Source organism: Mytilus edulis, chromosome 5, assembly GCF_963676685.1.
Source record: "Mytilus edulis chromosome 5, xbMytEdul2.2, whole genome shotgun sequence".
NCBI classification, from domain to species: Eukaryota; Metazoa; Mollusca; class Bivalvia; order Mytilida; family Mytilidae; genus Mytilus; species Mytilus edulis.
Window position 1 is genome coordinate 49,541,454 of NC_092348.1, and position 23,248 is coordinate 49,564,701.

Genomic DNA, 23,248 nt, shown 5'->3' on the forward strand with positions numbered 1-23,248 from the left:
TGTTGGTTCTATGATTTTAATTGAAAATTACATGGCAACAAATCAATGTACATGCATTTGAAATACAAAACCTACCGAAACACTCACTGTATTGTAAGTAGTTTATAAAAATAAAAGACGTTTCTATGCAGGTAAACCTTTGTTATTTCACATATATAATTCTTTAAACCACAATTTTTATTCATTGATTAGCGTTAAGCATTTGACAAGTGTCATCGCCTATTAATATTACAAATCATATATAGCCAAGCCTTGCTCATTAGCATAATGCGTAAAAGACGTTTTATATGTAAACTAGTTGCATGTCTATATGATTAAACTTATTATATTTAGACAACTACCATCTAAGATATGATACCTTTTGTCTGTTCTGTTTTATCATACGAAAAAGCATATACAATTTACTAAAAAAAAAAGAAATTACAAAAAGTAAAATGACAAAAATACCGAACATCAATGAAAAAGATTTGGAACGGCCGTTATGAAATGGCAAAATCAAAATGTTCAACATATCAAACAAATGCAGATCTTGATGAAAGACGAGGGCAGTTTTTCGCCAATCTTACTATCGTTCTGTTGTATCAATCTCATTTTGAACCTTCTTTTCATCTTATTTGTCGTTCTTAAATTCGTAGACATCCTGTTTGTTGCTTCACATTGCAGGTTTTTCTTTCTTTTACCTAATTTCACTTTTACGACATATGTTTCAGATATGCAAAGGTGGTGCTTATTGTGACATGATATTAGTTAACCTCACCACCTCTTATGTCTGTAAGAAGTGTGGCTATCGGTACCATTTGTTGTTCGTTGTTCATGCTTCAAATTCGTGGAGGTGTCTGGTGTTGGTTGTTGTACTACACATCATTTTGGTTATATGTAGTTCCTCCAAATGTATTTTTAAAGATACAATTATTTAATTCTGTTTATCTACAGTACTAATGAAAAACGGTATCTTTTTTATAATGACATACATTACATAGGAAACCAATATTCTAGTTGAGTGCTACTCTGTAAATCTTTGAATCATTAATGCCACAATTACCACTTTCAATATTGATATGCAATTAGAATTGATTGTAGTGGCTCCACCTTGAACGCGGCATACCAGTGAATCAAACCTGCAAATCAAGAAGTTGATAATTAACTGTTACTTTTCAATAAAGTATCTATATTTGATATCTCTTAATGACCAATTTTCACTACATGCATATTTTCTAGATATGCAAAGACAAATACCAAAATGAAAGGGATCGCATTTAAAGTTGCCGAACATTTATCTCTTTGTTAAAATAGGAACAAATGATGTAACTGCGAATAATCTACAAAGTTATTTCGGCAACTGATTTTCACTGGTTTTCAATGACACTAAAATGTATATCTGTTACTGTATTTTTATTTTTTTGATACGAATTTAGCAATAAAGAATCAAATTTATCTTTTATGCAATGTTTACAGTCCAGTGTTAGTTAAGTTTTGGCAAAGATTTAGCATGGTGGTACATAACACGACAGGGAGAAAATTTGTAAAAATCAGCTGAACGCGTCAATCACGTTCGTTTGTAACGGTAATTTTAAGACTCTCAATGATCAAAATGTGTGTTTGTCAAACTGCTATGTATCCAATGAAATTTTCCGATAAAGTGTAGTTCAAGATTTTTGAAATGTTTATATGTTTGTCAAATGGTCAAAGTAAATAATTATGTTTTATTTTATCAAATGTAAAGAGCCAAATTAATTTAAGTCAAGGTGTTTTGTACCATCTGAAGTGCAAAATGAAATGAACTCATTGTTAGGACGTTTTCATTTTCTGTTTTATAATGCAATGTTTATCCCAACAGCAGTTTAAATCACGCTATTTGAGTAGTCTAGATGTTAGTTTGGTTCAATAATGAAAAACTATAATTGCTTTTGATTCAATTTCATAGGTTAAATTAATTCCTTCTCCCTTCTTTTTAAATAATTGTTATTTGTCTAACGATGATGCATGTACACTTCTAGTTACAAACGAGTACAGTGTACACTTTCACTGATTTGTAGATGATCGTATGATGGCCTCTGGTGCAGTTATTTATTGATTATCATACTCAATTTATGTTAAACCATCAATTAGTTCTTTAACATGCTGCAACTTAAAGTCGGAGCTCAAAAACATATAACTTGCCGACTAAACAGTCCTCTAACTTTCTTTTCATACTCTAGCTCGACTAAACTCCCTTCTATAAAAGTCTTTCCATCAGCAAACTGGTACTCGTATCCTTGTTTACAATCACATCGGTATGCTCCTCGTGAGTATTTATACCCGGGTATCTTCCGACACTGAAAAAGAAATGTTGGCTGCATGGGTCTTTAATTTTCAACTAAACACACCATAAGCGTAAAATATGCTTTATCAATTATTTATTAGATAATAACTATTTTACACTGAAGGTTTTAAAGTTACTAAACTTTGAGGAAATAAACATTTTAATCAGAGAAGGAAAATATAAATTCAGAGTTGAATGGTTGTTCCCTCAAACCTACTCTCTTACAGTGCTTTTGCTTGGATGTTATGAATTAAATATTAGAAATGCAAACCTGTACGAAATAAAGTATGTAGTAAAATTACAAAATTTATAAAATACACTGAGTGTAATAATATAGTAATATCATGCTAACTGAGTGAAGGCTAACGACAAACGAATAGACACAACTTTCGTCTAAAACAACATTTACCTCAGTAGATATATGACATCTCGCTGTGTTTTTGAAGGCATTGGCAACATTAAACGACTGAGGACATTGGTTTATTTCCAGGTTGTCAAGAGGAACATCAACCGTAACAATTCCTCTGTAAAAAGTGTAGACAATCGTACATATATATTATTTCTGTGTTCTGTCTTTCTTAACGTTTAGTTTGTTTTTTTTTGCATTTCTAAATTTTTCTATAACAATATTGTTCAAATCCTAGAATCGATAATAATATGATTGTAACATAATCTATAGCGGAATATTTTAATTGAATCATTTTCTGGAGAAAAAAATCAACTGCATGTTTTGTTGCTTACGAAGCTGCTTGTTTTAAAATGTAGCTTAATCATATGATTCGAAAGATGTATTTTTTGCTAGTGTCTATTCAGTGGTAGGTTTTCAATTCTTCACGTATAAGTGTTATACCATGAATAACGATACTTAAAAGGTGGAAATATTTTGTCGCTTGTCGAAATTGGACAAGAACTTAAACTAATTTAATATCGTTTTCACTGAAAAAGCAAACAAAATATAAATATTTGGCTTGAAAATCCTTCTGGAAAAAATCATTGAATAATTGAAAGTCCAATTGTCGTTGATATTTTGTAGTGCTAGACGAGTTGTCTTTTTGATTACCCGCTATGCATCTCCTAGATGTTTATCAAATGTACTAAGTAACGTTTAATTATTTAAAACATCTCATATAACACCGTTGTGCTGTATTCCATCTCTCTCTGCTACTCTGGTACCTTTTTTTCTTTGAATTTCCCAGCGTTAACCGGGAATATTCACCTAGTTGGCGATTCGCTGCATTCGGTATATAAACGTTTGAAAACTGCAATACGGTATTTTTTGTACATATGGGGTTCTTGTTTAAGATGTATTTTAACAACTTAAAATTTCGAAAACAGTCAATATTCATTTATGAATCTTAAATCTTATAAAATCTAGTTAAGAATTGTTAATATATTAATACCTTATAGGATAGTCTGGTGCCTGTAATTAGCGTATTATTTATGTATCTTTTTTTATTCATTATAACGCATACATCTTGTATTTTGTTTGATGTTCAACTTGCTATTGAACTTAATCAATATATAAAGATATTTTACAGCAATCCTATAGGACTGTACTTACGCAAATATATTTTTCTTTGCTACATAGTCTCTTTGAAAGAATGGAATGCTATAAGTCATGACCCAATTATCTACCATTCTATCGCATTTAAACTTTGGATTGGACCACATACCATCGTCATATTTTGGAGCAAAGTACGCGATCGGATAATATTCAAACTTGACTGCACTTGTTCCTTTGACGTCTGAACGTACAAGCTGATTCATTTTATATTTTTCGAGTTTTGCCGTATTGGTTTTCCATCTCTCTTTGATATTCTGATACCAGTTTTCAAAAATATATTTTCTTGGTAAACCTGCCATGTCTATAGCTTTAGCAACACCTTCACTTTTGAATGCATACGGACCAAAGAGTTCTTTAGAGGTTCCATCCTGGTTTTTGAAAATGTATGGTTCAAAGAAAATTCCACTAGATATAATTCTATAGTCTGCCATTACATTAGCTAAGACTTCTCCAAACAAATGATCTTGATGCAATCTGCCACCACCTCTTAAATTACCAAAATTGTCTGTGGCCTGAATATTTTCTAGGAACAAGCTGAGAAAATGTGATAGTCTTAGTGCTGTTGATCCTTGAGATTTGAATTGATTTTCCACGTCATAAGCGGCATCACCAGGTAAATGAAGAGAACTTGCAGGTACGGAATTGCAATTGTTTTTATTTATACTCACCTTCTGTCGAAAAATTCTTATCATTCGATTAAAACGCATTTGATCAAATTTAGATCTATTGCTAAAATCAGTGGTTCTTTTCTTCCGTATTCTGTTGCCATATATAGATGAAGTTGTTTCATTCATTGACTCGAATGATCTCTTTTTCCGAACATTTATGTTGGCTACTCCAAATTCAACAGTGACATGAGCTTTCTGGTCAACAATAGGGAGAACACGATAATCTATTAAAACAAAATAAATTATTGTTTCTACGTAACATGAATGTGTCTCTTATCAAAGTGTGAGAAAACCAGTTCGCAATATTCATGCATATAGCTACTCTGAGAAATTGCAGAATCGCTGAAAACTTTGACAATTCCTTGATATATTTTTCATACAGAGACCATTTACATTGTGTATATTTTCCACATTGTAGCCTCTGTCTTTTTGGTATTTAATTCATTTCGTTTCCTGTTGTCCTCTTTCATTATTCATTATATTCTAGAAACGTTAGAAGCTATATGATCAAAAGAGACACAGGGAAAGAACAGCCATATTCATCTTATGTCAACTTTCTTTTAAAGGGTTTCTTAAAAATGTCTTAGTTTTTCATTCTCATTTCATTTTCGGAATTCTGAAAAGATTGTTCTAAATCATTATAATGGTTAGGAAGACAACTAAGGTGATGAAACCCTCTGGGACTAAAATTCCTCCAGCAATTATTTTTCTTTTCCTTTATTTCTCTTGTAAATTTAAAATTCACACAAATAGAAGTGAAACACAATTTATCAATACAGCGTGAGTAAACAGATACTAAAAGACGGGCGAAAGATACTAGAGGGACAGTCAAACTCAAAGATTGAAAATAAACTGATACGCAATGGCTAAAAAAATGCTAATCATACTTTAGAAAGTGATAGGATATCGTGTTATTAAACAGACGGGTCAACTCATTTTGTAGAAAATGTTGACAAAAGTCGGCACCGAATTTCGAAGATGAGAATTGATTATTCAAAAATCTTCAAAGGCATTCAAATTTTTAAGCAGAATATCGATTTTTGAGTTAACTAAAATTGCACCAAAAAAAACCGCTTTTTTAACAACATAACAGTCTGTAAACATTAGACAAGTTGGGCAATTATTTAACTCGGCACAGTGTTTATAATTTAATTATATATGGAAAATACATTGGCTTGTATCGTTTCTTTTGTTGACTAGTATATAAGAAAATGATTTAATGTGCGTTTCTGTATTAAATTCCACGTAAGGTCAAATTCGAACATATTTTATAACATATTTGACCAAATACACAATATTTAAAATTAGAACACATGCATGAAAACAATAACATTCTTTTTGTCATGTACATTACAACTTACGATCACCACGTATACAACCAAAACTGTTTGCATACTCCGCATTGGTTGCCTGTTCTATCAGTTTTCCATTGTATGGTCCTTGAATATCCATAGGATATACGTATTTATTCTTACAGTGACATATATATCCTCCACGCTTGTATCCTTTACCACTCAAATGTTTACACTGTATACAAATATATATATATATGTATACAGTTCAATTAATATGCAAGAGTTTCTAAACAAAAAACTGTTGTGTTTTTTAAACTGTTATATTGCAAGACATTTAAGAGGATTACTTTGCCTGTACCACTTGTTATCCGTTTGATGTGTTTAAGGAGGCTTGCGGGTATAAAATTTTCAGAAAAAATTAAACATTTATTTTTCATTACAAATTTTATTTATTACCTTTAGTAGTTGTTACTTTATCATATGGTACAAAAATCTTTCCAAAAAACTTATTCGTATTGGCCCTAGGTGACTTTTAAAATGTAGATATCATTGAAAAAGCTCCAAATTATCTCCCTTTGGTGCAAAAATGCCATTTTTTGGCATTAAAATTGAAATATCTTTTTTAACTCATCGGTGACCTATATTTTTTATTGTAGTTTTCGAATAAGTTGTACATAAACTAAATAATTGTAAAATTTAAGCGATTTCTGTAATTTAGTTCTTTTTTTTATTTCGATATTACTTCTGTTTCTCCTATTAGTTCAACAGAAAAAAAGGACATTAACAAAAATGTATGCTTCTTTCGATGGCAGATTGTGACCGTAAATGAACGGTGACCCCATTTTTTTATTTCATTTTTCTTTTAAGTATAAGATAAAGTTCATTTATAGAAAAATATAGCGAAGTCCTATATTAAATAAAAATTTCGATTTAGACCCGCGAGCCCCCTTAAGCTTTTGATTTTGACATTTGATTAGAGACTTTCCGTTTTGAATTTTCTTCGGAGTTCAGTATTTTTGTGATTTTACTTTTGACTAGATTTTTTTCGGTTGAAAATGATAATGAATAATACCTAATGTAACTTGTCGTTGTTTGTGTCAGTACTGTTCATTATTGAAGTTCGTGAAAAATTTTGACGTTACTACTTAAAATTTATTGTTTCATAATGTGAATATTTCAAGTTTTGCATATTCCAAAAAAGAGAATACAATTTTTTCAAACGTTTACTTAAAATTCTTTAGGAAAGGTATTCGTCGAAAAACAATACAAGGGATTTGTTTTATAATTTTTGGTTAAAAGGCAAACTATTTGAATAATTTGTTTTAAGTTCAAATAAATTGACCTTTCATAATGACCAATTTAGATAATATGTGTCATATCATAAATTACCACGGATATGATCCATTTTACATGTCCTGTTCTCTTCATCATTTGTGACATAACGGAGCATAACCTGTCATCGAATTGCTGTTGGTCATGAGCAACAACATGATAGGCACCACAAGTAAAACAGTAACTTCTTACCCTTTCATGGTACATAAGCTCAACCACTTTTACTTTTTTGTCCTTCAATTGTTTTTTTTAATCAAGGTACTAGTTTAATTCAATTTATAAGAAATGAGGTGATGTGGTAAACATATCATATGTCATGCAGAAACCAAAGTACCATGTGGTTAAAGAAAACACGACACGGTAATACCCTCGATAAATAGAAAAAAATATTCCGTATAGAAGGCTGTTAATTTATTTTCATTATCATAGGTAATGGGAACTGGTGCGGATAGCAGTTTATAGATGTTCATGTCACATAATTTGCACGTGTATGTGCAGTTAAATATACAATGTTCGTCGATTGATGGAAAATTTTCAATTCATATTTACGAGTTTTCAAAACAGAGAAAAGCCAGGATTGTCGAACTAGCCGAACCAATAAAATGAACATTACTTAATCGAAGACTACGATGAGGATCCCAATTAAAACTATGACGTCAACAGTACTTTGAATAAAATTGTTCGACCACAACAAAAAAGGCTATGTTGACTGGATGGATTTGGCTATAATATGTAGGTTCTTTTTTTAGTTGTACAGCTCTTTCAGTGTTTCAGTTCTTGTACATCATTAGCTTTCAAATATTTGGCTTTGGGCGTGCCTGATAAAGGTAAATCTAGAAAATCGTTTGGGACACATTCAATTTATAGTGTTGTTTTCATAATTTGCAGAATAAAGATATTTTCTTACCCCTGTATTTGACTTACACCTTGCTATCCCGGCAAGGTAGCTTGGTCCAGGATTACCAGGGCTGATTCCACATGCATTGAAATCAATTTTTGTAAAATGAATATCCATAACCGCAACGCCAACAAATCTATACAAAGAAATAATACTTATTCATATCAGCGCTGTTAATTAGCTTGTGGGTTTTTTCCAGGATTATAATGTTCTGCTGATGATCTGCTTTTAACACAAAGGAGAAGGTACGGCTCGTGAAAATCAAAACTAACAACATGCATCATAAATCTACAATGTAACAACTTTCAGATGACCATAGAATTTGAATTCTGTCTTCATGAGACACCAACAAGACATTTATCTGTCAAATATCAGTAGTTAAAATTTGAATTCTGTCTTCATGAGACACCAACAAGACATGTATCTGTCAGATATCAGTATTTCAAATTTGAATTTTGTCTTCATGAGACACCAACAAGACTTTTATCTGTCGGGTATCAGTATTTAAAATTTGAATTCTGTCTTCATGAGACACCAACAAGACATGTATCTGTCAGATATCAGTATTTAAAATTTGAATTCTGTCTTCATGAGACACCAACAAGACATTTATCTGTCAGGTATCAGTATTTAAAATTTGAATTCTGTCTTCATGTGACACCAACGACCCCTATGCAATATATTGGCATTTGCAGTTTTCACCGAGATGACACGGCCTGCAACACGTTCATCGTCTTTTTTCTGTTGCTGTTAATAGATCACAAAGACGATTATTAAGAGCGTGACACTCTTCCAATATGAAGTAAGTCCATACTAGAATCAGACGAGGCTGCGTATTTATATATCCATCACACAAGTACTAACTACAATGAAATAGCAACCCGAGGACATCTTATTGGCAACATAATTAGTAACGGAGAAGTGTCAGAAATCCTAGTTTTAAATATCATCAATAGATTTCTGTTATTGTTATGTTTTCCTTATTATCTGTTTAGAATCACAACACTTTAAGTTTTAATCTGAATCAATGCACAATACATGTATATGCATAATTAAATTATAAAAGCCTCAAGTGTTCATAGAGTACTTACCTCTGCCGTCTCATATGAGTATAGTTGGAATATCGTGGGAAGAAATCAACAATAGGTGATACTGCACTGACTACCCATTTGTTTGATTTTCCGCAATCAAAATATGGAACAGTGAATCTAACTGGCATTTTGCCATTGTCTTTTTCGTTCTGACTTGGCAAGTTTGGACCAAAAAAATTGAAGACATCAAACTCTTCTTTAATGAATTTTCCAGTAACGTTAGAATAACGAATTCCTATGCTGTAAGTAAATTTGTTTGATTTATCTTCATGCTTGTCTAAGTCTGGTAACCAAAACTGGTACCAAGGATTCATCTTATGCCTTTCATTATTATAATTTTTGTTGTTTCCTGCTCCAATATCTTTAACTTGGACAACTCGTCGATTTGGTTCCCGTATGAAGTTTCCTTGGGCAAAGGTATTGTCTTTTCGCCAACCTTTTACGCCGAATAACGGAATAGTTTTATTAAAGTCTAAGTTTGTCAACCAGTTCGGATAATAGACATCTTTGTCAAAAATTATGGATGATCCGTTAATGGCATATGGATTAGCATTGATATCTGCTGTCACAGACATGTACAGATAATGAAGATTAGGTTGTATAGAGTAGTCTTCAGTACTATTCATTCGTTGTAAGATATAACTCATGAAGAACGCCCTATTAAGCGCCATATTATGCATATGAACTAACGCAGATCTATTTGAATAGAAAACTTTACTAAGAAGCTCATTTGCCTTCGGAATTTGTGTAACAATATCATCCCTCATCATCATATCAGCTTTTGATCTACTTGCACAGTTGTGTCCCTTAATGGCATTTATATATTTTTCAACAATTTCATCATATCTATCCCTCTGAAGCCACGTAAAGACCCCGTCTGCCACAACTAATTCTTCTTTTAATAACATACAATAGAAGAGGTTGAACAAAACAGTTGTTGTCTTAATCTTTTTCATTTCCAAATTATGAGTGGATTGACTGGTATATCAAAATATTAAACAAATCTGCAAAAAAAAATAGATGCATCACCAGGTACCAGCTAGAACAATGACCGTGGTTAGTTTCATCATCATCATCATCAAATACCTTTCTTTTTTCACCAAAATAATAAAAATTAAAATAATTTCAGTGCAGTGCAGCTTGATTTATCAAAAGAACTTTACTATGAAGTGTATTGAGGACTTTCCGTACTTTACCAGTAATTTCAAGTGGGATATACTAATTCCAGTACAAATAAATATAAAATGAGGAGTTGTGGTATGATTGCCATCAGGACACCTATCCTCCAAAGTATAATAGAGTAGAAGTGAGCAATTATTGTTCACTTATCACTGTCCTAGTTTCAATACTTAACCCATTAGAAATGTCATTTAAAAACTACGTATCTAAATACCCTGTTTTTTAAAACTAGCTTTTACTCTTCCCAAACTGATTTTTAAATATTCAGGGAATGATGGACAGGATTGATATCTTCTCCTCAATATATACTTCCTCTAATTATCAGCATAACAATGTTAATTCTGCAAATTTGCGGAAGAAAATTTTTGTTCTCCCCTCGGTAGGATTCGAACTCATGCTATATGGGATATCAAGGCAACACTGCCTGACCTATGCGCTCTAGACCTCTCGGTCACCAAGAATGAACTAAAAATAAAGCTGCCGCTGACCTAGTATTACCTTTCCTCGTCAGAAGAATCTAGAGTTGTAACACAGTACATGCTATATTAAGCATGAAGACGGAGTTGATTGCTGATTAGCTAAGTTATTGATCGTAAAGGATCGTAAGATACAGTCACATAAATAGTTAGATATATATACTAGTATATCGTAGATCTCCTTTTTATATGAAAGATGAACGATGAACGTTGATTTTTTAAAAACCCAACTACGTAATAAAACAAATACAAAACAGACGTCAACATATACGTTTGTTTGTGTTGTTTTGATTTTTTTATTTCAAAAATTTACTTTATGTAAGATGAGTAAATCTGAAATAATGTTGAAAGATTCTCAATTTTAACATACCAAATAGTTATCAAAGGTGCTTAAAAATATATACGCCAGACAGATGTTTCGTCTACACAAGACTCATCAGTGATGCTCAGATCAAAATAAATAAAAGGCCAAACAATCAAAAAGCTAAAGAGCATTGAGGACCCAAAATTATTCGTTGTTATTGGCTTTGAACTACTGTTAATTCATTAATGTTCGATTGATACCACTGTTACACTGTTACACTACCATCCGAAGAATATTTTTCTTATTTAAAAATAAGAAAAGTATACTTGTTTATGTGAACACTTGTACTAATCCTATCAACTATTTTGCAATCCGAATATAATTTCTGACCCACAAATGATCATTATGTATAAAAGATTATATTTTGACAAATAGCTTAAAAAAGTAATTTTGAAGGCTATGCATTTTATGTGTTGTAATTTATTATGTGTTGCCTTGAATACATTAACTTTATTTCTTTTTCATTCAAAAGCTTTCATTTTATGGTAATTTCATTTAAATAGTCAATAAATTGGCAAAACAGAGCATTAAATTTCAAGACATCTTTATCAGTAAATCGTTTAGACACCTAATGTAATGATACACCATTCATTCAACAATGAAAAAAAATATCGTGCGTGATATAAAGTTACAGTAGTAATTCATGAGAACTAGACCAAGGCTTCTTCATGGATATAAATAGATATATTGAAACATATAAATCATTAGTTTGATAGTATGGGATGCTATAAAAAATGGAAAACAACACGTTTTATAATTTATTGCGTCCGAAGCGCTTTTCTGGATGTACCTTCATCAGGAACGCTCAAAGCCAAACATTTGAAATCCGAAGATGTATAAGTACCGAAAATCGTTGAAGAGCTTTATGTCAAAAATACCTAAAATAAATAGCCAAATTCATTTAAAGCCAACTTTGCCTGAGGGAGTTGAAACCTTAGTTTCATAATAATTTCAAAATTTATAAACAGATAATTTTAGTAAAGTTTGTTAAATCATGTCAGTACCGAAGCACTGACTACTGAGCTGATGATACCCTATAAATCTGATAAATTTTGTCAAAATGCTGAATCTCAAATGAACGATATGTTTCGGTACGTTGATGAATAATATATGATAATTAAGAATCAAACGATAGGGGAGTTTTTTTTTATTTCTTTGCAACATCAATGAATTTATTTATCATCGGAGCAAATACATTTTCTAGCGTTAAAAATTTACTGGATGTAAAAGTGTGACAAGATATGTTCAGGGCGAAGGGTATGCCAAATTGTTACAAACTACAATTACATTAGACAATCAAACAGAACGTAATACAATAGCAAAAAATAATGCATAAGCACTTTCATCAAATACGCAGTTCTTTGTCCTCTTATGACACCCGTCATAATAGTCAATCAAAGTAAGTTTAGTTGACCTGCCCTATTCGGGGATTACAATCGAGACAAAGGAGGAAATGGACACGTTGCATATCCATTGTCATTCGTGACACAGATATTTTATGACGATCAACCAAATCATGATGCCGTCCGTATAGTTCAACATTATAGATGTTTGTCCCAAAGACGCATACCAATATTTAGTTTAGCTCACATTCATCAAAAGTGTAAATAACTAACTCATTTTAAATAGTCCAATGGCACAGTGTAGATACTATTCTGTACGCTATCCGGAAGTCGCGATTTTCGAAGCGATGATTTCCAACTGGCTAAGAGGACGGTTTTGCCTACGGTGACTTTTCTCATCATTTGTTTACTCCTATATCTACAAAGTGCTTTGAACATCTTCAAGGTATATATAGCATCATAAATATGAGTTACTGTAACAAAAACATGCATTAGAATATAAAATATACGTGTGCATCACATCAACTTGGTAAAAAAAGTGAAATCGATGGACAATTTTGCTCTCGTAGTACAAAGCAAATAATCTTTTATTGCAAATATTTGCATCAGTTTACAGTTAAATATATACTGTTTCAATATTCTTTTCGTATTTAAGTAGAATAATCGTATTTCCCATAAAAAATATGTTTTCCTTGAGGATCCCAAAATAAATTACTGTACGATCAGTCTAGAACTGACTGTATTCTAGAAGCGATTTCAGATTTTTTGACTGTATGACCAGTCGTGATTTTGAAGAAAAGACAACAGTAATTTGAAGGTATATACGTGTATATGTGATATTATGAACTATCCAGGGAACTATAACGTGTAATTACTTTCATCAGACAATACAAATATATTTCTGATGAATTTTTTAGTTTGCAAAATAATTGTATTTTTGTTCCATCAGTCTTATTTAAAATCAAATGCGTAAAAAGTAATACATGATTCGCTTGTGGACTTTGAAATAGTGTATCGTTACAGTTGTCTGTTTATAGCTATTACATGTTTAAAGATTATTTACACCGCCCTCCATTGACCAATTGATGATAACATAAATCAAGCTTGTCGTTTTAAAATAACAAAAAATGGATAAAGACAGATTTGTGTAGGGGGTTAATTCATGTGATTTAATTTTGGTACGTTTACAGAAATAGAAGGTCCATAATGCATTAATCGAGTAAAAATGGAGCAATTTCAGAAAACTTTAATGATTGGTTTAGGAGGTGTTGGAAATACCTGATGGGTGCCCCCATATAATGCAATGTTCAAGTCCGTATCTTATATAAAGTAACCCCATAAAAGATTTTTACTAAAATTCGAAATAGACGGTGCACAATACAGTCATTATCATTTATGATAAGGAATCCGAATAAGATTAATTAATTTTTCATCACTATAACCCCCCGCTTGACAAGGTGGTGTACAATTGAGTGTCAAAGAGACAGCTCTACATCTTAAACAAAGTGAAGGAACTGTGATCAATTATAGGCTACAGTACGGCCTCGAATGTGTGTAAATACATGCATTTTTATATAACAACTAAATCTGTGTGTTTGTACAATTTTAAGTATAACGGAGGACAATTCTGAAAAGTATATACTAGTATATATCAAACCTTCCTCTTATTTTAGCAACATTTAAACATCCTTATACTTAATATAGTAAGTCGAGTACACCCTATTAAGCTAAAATATGTTTCATAAGTTTTCAGGATGTGAATGTATTGAAACATATTTGTGTTATTTAGAAAAATGCCACCTTCTAATGTATCGTAAATAACTTTGAAATCCCCACTAGAATACGGTGACATAAAGACTGATCATACAGTTTTAAAATATACAAGCGAGACTGATCGTACAGTGAGAAATTCAAACAAGTGTAATTTTCTTATTTCTGGCCTCAAAGATCTGGTTGAAACTTTTACCACCACTTGAAATATACTTCATTTAGTTAATTAAGTCTGGTTTTTACGTTAATTTGTACACTAAGAGGGTAAAAAGATTGTTTTTATGTTCGCCGACTGATTTTTCTTAGTGATGCACTTGAAAATCTCTTGATTAAGGCAAAGATACGAATAATGAATGTGCGGAATTTAATTCTAAACCATTTGAGAATATCGATGTCGGCTGAATTAATCATTAAGCAATATACAGATGATCCACTTACCGTTTAATTCAGTATACCCATCAAATTTAAAATGTGATCCAAAAAATTCTCGCTTCGAAAATCGCGACTTCCGGATAGCGTACAGAATAGTATCTACACTGTGAATGGTGGGACCAATAATTCCAATACTTTACATGCCCCTTTATAGTCAATCAATTCAAAAATATTCATATTATATCTGTTTGTCTTGTTTGCATATTGTTGTCAATATAATGGAATTCTATCAGACTTTCATACACGTGAGAGATAAAGCTAGCTATGAAACCAGGAGATGTGTTCTCGGAAGTATCCTAAGATTCTTTCTAAGACACCTCATAAGATCAATTTTAGGGTGGATTTAGTATCATCTTATGACACTCTTAAGTTGCGTTTCGAAACCATCGCATACGCATCTTCTGTAAGGACGTCCTTAACATATGCAATGTGCGAAATTTTAAATTGTAAAAGGATATTTTTTTATCGAATTTTATGATAACATGTATAGAATTAAATGCCTAATTTCAAATGTAATTATTAGTGATGTCAAAAGATCTAAAATTTAATACTCGGATACTCGGCCATAAAACTCGAGTACTCTCAAGTACTCGGATGAATCTGAAACGTCTATTGAAAAGTTTCAATTTAAGTAGGGATGCAGTAGACAAACTTACTACAAAACTGCTTGATCCTCTGTTTTTTGCGTCAATTAAACAATGAATTACCGACCGCCGTTGGTTTTTGTTTACAAATAACCTATCATGGGTGTGTATGTGTTAAAGAACCAAATTCAAATAAAAGTCTAAATGTTTTGCATATAAATTCCGACAAAGTAGACAATATATGTATCATCTGTTCCTGGGGAGTTGATATTTTTTATAATACGACTTGTCCATTAATTTATCAACAGCAATGTTGGACTTCAAATTATTTGTGCTCTTTTGTGCTGCTCAGTCTTACTTTTGATGTGTGTTTTGGTTTTTTTTTTTGGCACTATCGTTTGTCTGATTTTCTTCTTTTTTTTAGCCATGACGTTGTCAGTTTATTTTTCATTTATGGGATTGAATGTAGCTCTCGCCTATCTTGAAATTGTAAATTAAACAATTATAGATATGTTTCATTAAATTAATCTCATACCAATCACGTTTACATAGAAGTCTTGATTAACAAACAAAGGTAAAAAAAAATTACGGCTTGTGATGAGTTTATTATTGATCCAAAGTGTTCATCCGTGCACAAACACCGTTAAAAAGGTCTCGAATCAGTTGCTTAGGGTTCACCGCCGGTCACTTTGATTTTGTTCTTGTTTAGAATATGATCTAGTCTACAATTTCAGACGCAATACTTTTTGAAATTTATATTTTTAGTTACCAGTTGTGCACATGAAAAGGACATTGCTGGTATTAATATAACAAAAAGTATCCTCAGGATAAACATATTTATGTTGTTAATAATTTTTTTTAATATTACGAAGGGGATATTTCAACGGAATTAAAGTGAGTTGAAATGTGAAGAGAAATATCTCAAGATGTATATCAGGCAAACGAGTATCCGAGTACTAAAACTGTACTCGAGTACTCGGCCTTCCGAGTGAGTACCCGAGTACTGGAGTACTCGTTGCCATCCCTAGTAATTATACAATAAAAACGGATTGCTATTCATGAAATAAGAATAATATATGTAGTGTAATCGTGTCATGACACACGAATTTCAAAGTTTAGAATTATTTTTACAATTTTTTTGTATTCGATTTAATATCCGATGGTGTTAAAAAATAATTGTCTGAGATGTCTCCTAAAGTTAGGATGAAGATATCCTGCCTTAAGTTCGGACGAGAAATTCGATATATCCTTAGTTCAGAGAGCATAAAGAACAAGACTTATGACAAAGACGTGTCATATGATGGTTTTAGGACACGTCTTGGTCCTAAGATAAATATGAGAACATCACCCAAGGATATGTTCAACCATTTCCTACATAAGTAAGCTCATGTACCAAAATCAGAAATATGACAGTTGTTTTCAATTAGTTAAATGTGTTTGAGCTTTTGCCATTTGATGAAGAACTTTACGTTTTGAATTTTTCTTGGAGTTCGGTATTTCTTAAAGTCTACTTTTATATCAATATTAGAAATAACTCCCTTGTTATAACTCGATCATAGATTGAAATGATTGCAACTATTTATTACGTCGTATTATTTCACCTCCCAAATACAGAAATAGAGGTGAAACGACATCATCTCTATTTATGTTTACTTTTAGGTCAGTGAGTAAACCGTGAATATTTACTTTGTCAAGGGAACCGCAAAATGATTGAAAATCTAACGCTTTTTGAACCTGATAGATATTATCTCAGCAAGGACGAACTTGAGAAAAACTCAGTGAAATATATAAAACTTAATCTTAAGTACTTTGGTTATTCTTATGTTTCATTAAAATCCGTAATGACGATTAAATAATCACGAGGCACTTCAATATCAAATTGTGTATCCAAATAAAACACAATAGCTATGACTCCACGTGCTATCCGTTACAATGGATAGAAAAGCTTGTTGTAGCATCTATATGTGATATTAAGAATTGAACGGCACTTTTTATATTTTGTTAGTTTTAAAAGCATTGATCGTGCGCTTATTTTGAATACCAATTGCTTCCGCGTTTCATACAAAATGTGCTTCGGTCAAGTCGTTTACATCCCAATAAACTATTATAAAAAGAAGCTTTCAATTCTTAATTGTGTACTTACCTAAAACGTCTGAATTTCGACAAAGATATAAAATCTAAACCCTTGTCATTATATGCACCTATAGAATAGCGTGAATGTATCTAACAATAAGTTTGGAAGGAGGTCAGACAGTTGCTGCATATTACGTAACATTCAATACTCTTTCGCCAAATGCACGACAATAATGCAGTTATAACAATCAGTTTCTACTTAACTGCCCTCGGAATTATCTTGTTCTCAATGTTTTTCATGTAATATATTTCAAACAATGTAATTGTTACTACTTATTATTATAGCTGGTAGCATTTGGAAACCGATAGAGTAGTTTCCTCGTTTGTAAATGGTTATTATACAGGTGTATTTCTTATCCGCTCTGAGTATAGAATGTTTAACATGCCTCAAAAATTATTAGATTAGATTATATCAAAATCAGTGGCAGAAATTATTCAGTCGAGATAATTTTAACGTATTTTGTGATTATGTGAATATTAGCGAATATTCCATTTGATGTGAAGACATGTTCATGTATAGGTTTCAGAATCCATATATAAGTGTCTTTTACTTGTGATCATATGAAATATCAGCAAATATGATTACGTTTTTTTTAATCCTCTCAACTTTGAAATCATTATTCCTTAATTTCAACAGCTATGACGACAGCTTTGAATCTATTCATTATAAGGATTAAACACCTTTTTTTCTAGAGGTTATTGGTGTGTAAACCGGGGTGATTAACTCACAAACTGAATAAAAGTCCTCCTTCGGGCTTTTATGTTAAGTTTGTGAGTAAGCGACCCGGTTTACACATCAATAACCTCTAGAAAAAAGGTGATTAATCCTTATAATTTTTCAGCCAAACATACGCGATTATTAGTGTACATTATTTGTTTGATGGCTGCTATATTTGCCATCAAAAGCACAATGGCATGTCGTAACTAAGGAGTACGCCGCCATCTTAACTTTCTAAAAAACATAAATGTCCGATAAATGCATCAGAATCTAAAAAGAAATATAGCACCTACCTCAAAAACTTCATTTTAATAAAATATTATCCGAATTTGAAGCGTACACGTAACGATATAATCTTTCCCTTGAAAATTTCCCCCCGTATGACGTCGTGTTATGCCAAGACGTAAATTCGTCAAATCCTTCCTGAAATTCCGCGGAATTGTATTTAAATTTTATTTTTATACATTTTTGAAGCTTTAGTGCATTTGTTTCATTTCTTTTCTTTTCGGTTTTAAATGCATTAGAATAGAAACAACTGTTATGTAATTGTTTTATAATCGCAATTTGCTGAAAATCCCAGTATCCCTGCAAGAATGTGTATCGGGCATGAATTGATTACAAAAGTAGTTTCGGAAACATGGTTTATCGAAGTGTAAACCAAGAGAAAATTCGAATTGACCAATCCAATTCAAATATTTATAGATATGCAAATGATATAAGAATTATACTTGTAACTACTGAAATGGTTTATAATTTAAGTATGTAAAATTGTATGTACAATACTAACAAAACTAACAGCTGAATGAGTATGTTCTATTCTTTTTTAACCGAGGCGGGATAAGGTACCAACTAACAAATGTACAGATATCAATAAAATATTATAAATTGGGTGACAAAAATTTCTAACTAAAACTCAACTTGAAGAGTTCAGTTTAATACACATATGTTCTGTTTTGAATAAACCATAAACGATGAAATAATAAACATGTGGTTGAAATTTTCATCAGTACTAAAGTTAGTGTTTTAGCGTGATTTCCATGCAGACGCATCTTATTACGTTGTGTAAATTCCAAGATGTAGCAATAATCGTATTTTCCATAAAAATATAATGTTTTCAGTAGTTCAGGACCTCTTTCGTGCAAACAGGTGCGTCGATGGTCTCTCTGTTACGGAAGTCGTTTGACCTAACAAAACTATTGTCGACTTGCGAAACATAATGTATAGTGCCTGTGTTACTTCGCTTTCTCGAGTTCCACTTTTTAACAGGTTTGCTTATGAATAGGAGACAGCAAATTTTGACCGTGTCAAAAAGAATATGATGTAATTTTGACTGTTCTGTTCAGGTTTTCTTTTGTTTTGATACTGTTTAAAGAATTTTCAATATATACAAGTACACACCCGTGATATCGCGGGTCCGTGACTGAATTAAAGTATATAACTATGCCTAAGCCTTATTTTAGTAATTGGTATTGTCATCTGATAAAGTCATGTCGATTATAAGATACACAGTTTTCTCTGCTTTCAAATCTTTCTGTTTGAACCCGTCGACCTGGAACTTATCAATTATTGGTAATATTAATTATTTTGGAAAACAAAAGGTCCTGGCTATCCAGGAATGGAGTATTTTTTAATCAAAAGCACTGTCCTATATTAGTTATCTTAGAAAGTCTTGCTGATTGCTGAATAAAACTACAATAGGGAACAATTTGACAATGATTGAATTTAGTAGTGTCAACCCTTTGATTATGGCCCGTGTATATAGCAAATTCCTAAATACACCGTTTAGTGGTGCGCTTGTCAAATGCGGAACGTACAGATAAGGTAATAGCTAACAGGTGAATATACTATTGGTATCGGTATCGGATTCGACCCGGAACTTGTTAATTATTGGCAATATTAATTATGTGGAAAACAAAAGGGTCTGGAGTGGTGTAATTTTTAATCTATACCATTGTCCTATATTAGTTATATCTAGAGTTGAATTCTTTGATTTGTCGTTTTTACCCGATGACGGCTGACAAATTGGACCTCGTAATTTTAGTATTATAGATGCTCCCCAACATTAGAGTTTTATTAAAGTGGACAGGTACCTGTTCAAGGTGTATGTTTCTTATGCACTAAATCGGAATCGTATATTGCACATAAGACAACAAACCTTTGGGATATTAGTAAATATATCAAAGTACTCTTTGTTCATCATTTTCTTTTGAGCACTCTCATAAAGATTTACACAGACCTTTGCCTTGATGTCCTTCACTAAGTGTTCCTCACAGTGTCACTTTCGTTGATCAATTGCCACTAATGACGGAAATAGATATCATACACGTTTAATTAGAATAACAGAGTGAAAAGGTATACGTGAATGGGACATTATCCTAACGATTCTTATAACCGTTTAGAGATCAATATGTATTGAAAATGCTATGTAAGTACAGTATAAGAAACCTTACTTTCAAATATTTTGGCCTAGGCATTACTGAAGAGACATGTATTGTCGAAATGTGCACCTGGTGCAGGAAAATTGGTACCGTTAATGTTATTATTGAGATTTGTTCAGTGTTCATTTTCACTCGTATGCTGTTAACTCAATATTCGCTTGTTTATTCTCGCAATATCTTAATGGTTGCATCTAGCCCGTAGCGTATAGAGTATGTCAATTGTAATGCTATCTCTATCGCTTAATGTCATAAGGAATGCAATCAAACTAATCTTTGACAATCTACTAGTGAGTTGTAGGGAATCCAGAGGTCTTTGATAAATGATATACCGATAAGGGTCACAGCGTCAAATACGTTATTCTGTAAGTTTAACCAAACTTTTGATGATAATTTATTATTTGTACAAACATTATACGTAGTTATCTGTTCTTCTATAAAATATAAATGAATTTTGATCAATTTAACAGATGATATAAGTAAACGGTAAAAAAAACATTAATTTTCAAACAAACTAAAACAAGAAACACACCAGAAAATCCTGCAACGGAGTCATTGTTGTCTAACTATGTTTATCGAAATCTATTCTTTAACTTTGTCCGACGGTTATTGGTACAGTCGGAAACCCGGTTGAAATAGAACAAAAGAATCGAAGCTCTTTGTTAGAGAAGGCGATAAATAGGTGTAATACCACCATTGATTTTTCCCTATTAGTCTTTGTTAAATTGGCACTTTTAAAAAAATTGTGCAGTATTTACCTTTATTTCAACCAAAGAAATACTTTGCATGTGTAAAGTTCAATCCTTTCCAGTGATACAGTGAAAATTTCACACTACATTTCATTGCATATAAGAAAGTAACCACCGCCGGAAGTAAACAACCCAATTTTTACACTGTTATTTACTGGTTACCTGCTTTGGTAACTATGTAACCTTAACGTTCCAAAATATTTTATAAGACCATCAAATAAAAAAAGAATGATTATTTCAGACATCCAACATACATATTTACGACTCAGAAAAATTTAAGTGCATTGAAATGCAGGGTTAATTTTCTACAACTGTCAAATTCAAGGGAATATTTTTTAGGCCTACTTTCGTATGCAACCGGATGTGACGTACCATAATTTGGTGGTATTACACCTAAAGAACACCTTAATGTCAAATAAACTTAATTTAATTTTTTTCCCTCCAATTGCAAGTTATTTCAAGCATAACTGTCAAGTTTTGTCTCAGTCAGAACTATAGTTTCAGAGAAAATCACTATAATGTAAGGCCATATCCTACGGCAATTTCAGTCTAATTTCTTCGAAAAATCCTAATTTCAGTGTATCATTATAAAATGCAGTGTTGACTAATATCTGATCATAAACTCATGATCTATGCATTCAAACAATTAAATAGAATACAAAAGACAACTTTAAGATGATAAACAATTTTATTGCACCTTTTAGAGTTCATTTGAAGGTCTGTTTTGGTCCATTTTTCCTCCTTCCTTCCTTTTTCATCAAAACTTGATATCTTTTGTCTAAAAATAAAACAAATGTGATTATTTTCCCACAAAAATGAAATAGATGTAATGTTAAATCAATAATTAAAGTGTTTTAGCTGTAAGAACTGACTCTATAAATGTTAACAGTCTACACGGAAGTTTCTATAAGCCCTTATATGTAACTTGAGTTTTTGGTCTGTTCCCCTAGTGTGACAAATAACGGTTCCCTTTCAGTCAATCATTTATTGCTACTGGTATCAAAGTCTTTTTATTTACTCATAACAGTATATTTCTAATGGATTTACACAAAAAGTCCACTTTCTTGTATTTTACATTAGAAAATGGGGAGAAAGAGTAATAAAAAAATACCTCATAATGTTTTTAAAAAGGGTTATGTCCCTTGGAATGCTGGTACAAAAAATAATTGGTAAGAATTATAAAGTTTTAAGTATGTGAGACTGGATGCTGATGTGTATAAATCCAGGACAAATAAGTGTTTAGATGAGTTATTGTCTGTGCAAAATGTAGACGGCACAATGGCAAATTGTAAACTTTTACGGCCAAAAAAAAAAAAAACCATGATGATAGTTGATACATACTTTAATGCTGAAGTGTCATCTGCAGACCAATTCACATATAAGATTTTTCAACAGAATGCTCTTCAGAACATGGTTAACACTGAAATAAAAAATTCACATGTTGTATAAACAAAACTGTAAGGGTAATTTAAAATTTAACACAGTAATCTAAATACAGCTTCGTCTGTCCACCCATTTGACTTAGAAAACACCCGTAAACCCCCATTTCAATGCAATTTTACCTCAAACATGCTTTCTGTGTCTAAATCCATTCCGATTGTCCATGTTTACAATGTATGAACTGGTTTATTAATAACTTTTAAAAATGAAAGTACAATAGGGTCACGAGTGCACATTTAGTTTCCCTAAATAGGTGTAATACCACCATTGATTTTTCCCTATTAGTCTTTGTTAAATTGGCACTTTTAAAAAAATTGTGCAGTATTTACCTTTATTTCAACCAAAGAAATACTTTGCATGTGTAAAGTTCAATCCTTTCCAGTGATACAGTGAAAATTTCACACTACATTTCATTGCATATAAGAAAGTAACCACCGCCGGAAGTAAACAACCCAATTTTTACACTGTTATTTAC

General features: G+C 31.9%; 1 protein-coding gene across 5 annotated transcripts in view; it reads right to left on the reverse strand.

The window, feature by feature from the left end:
- The window catches only part of LOC139523863 (uncharacterized), a 27,184-nt gene continuing 3,936 nt past the window's right edge, over window positions 1-23,248 (reverse strand). The window contains exons 1-8 of one of the 5 annotated variants that reach the window (XM_071318214.1): window positions 17,442-17,653; window positions 9,151-10,154; window positions 8,069-8,195; window positions 5,896-6,061; window positions 3,864-4,758; window positions 2,712-2,826; window positions 2,161-2,315; window positions 1-1,118 (exon numbers count right to left, since the gene is read on the reverse strand). In XM_071318214.1, the coding sequence (XP_071174315.1) occupies window positions 1,004-1,118; window positions 2,161-2,315; window positions 2,712-2,826; window positions 3,864-4,758; window positions 5,896-6,061; window positions 8,069-8,195; window positions 9,151-10,106 (2,529 nt within the window). In that variant the 5' untranslated portion in view covers window positions 10,107-10,154; window positions 17,442-17,653 and the 3' untranslated portion in view covers window positions 1-1,003. Of the gene's footprint in view, window positions 1,119-2,160; window positions 2,316-2,711; window positions 2,827-3,863; window positions 4,759-5,895; window positions 6,062-8,068; window positions 8,196-9,150; window positions 10,155-14,720; window positions 15,024-17,441; window positions 17,654-23,248 lie in introns of those variants that run through there. The other 4 variants (XM_071318218.1, XM_071318215.1, XM_071318217.1 and 1 more) reach the window with 4 other exon arrangements.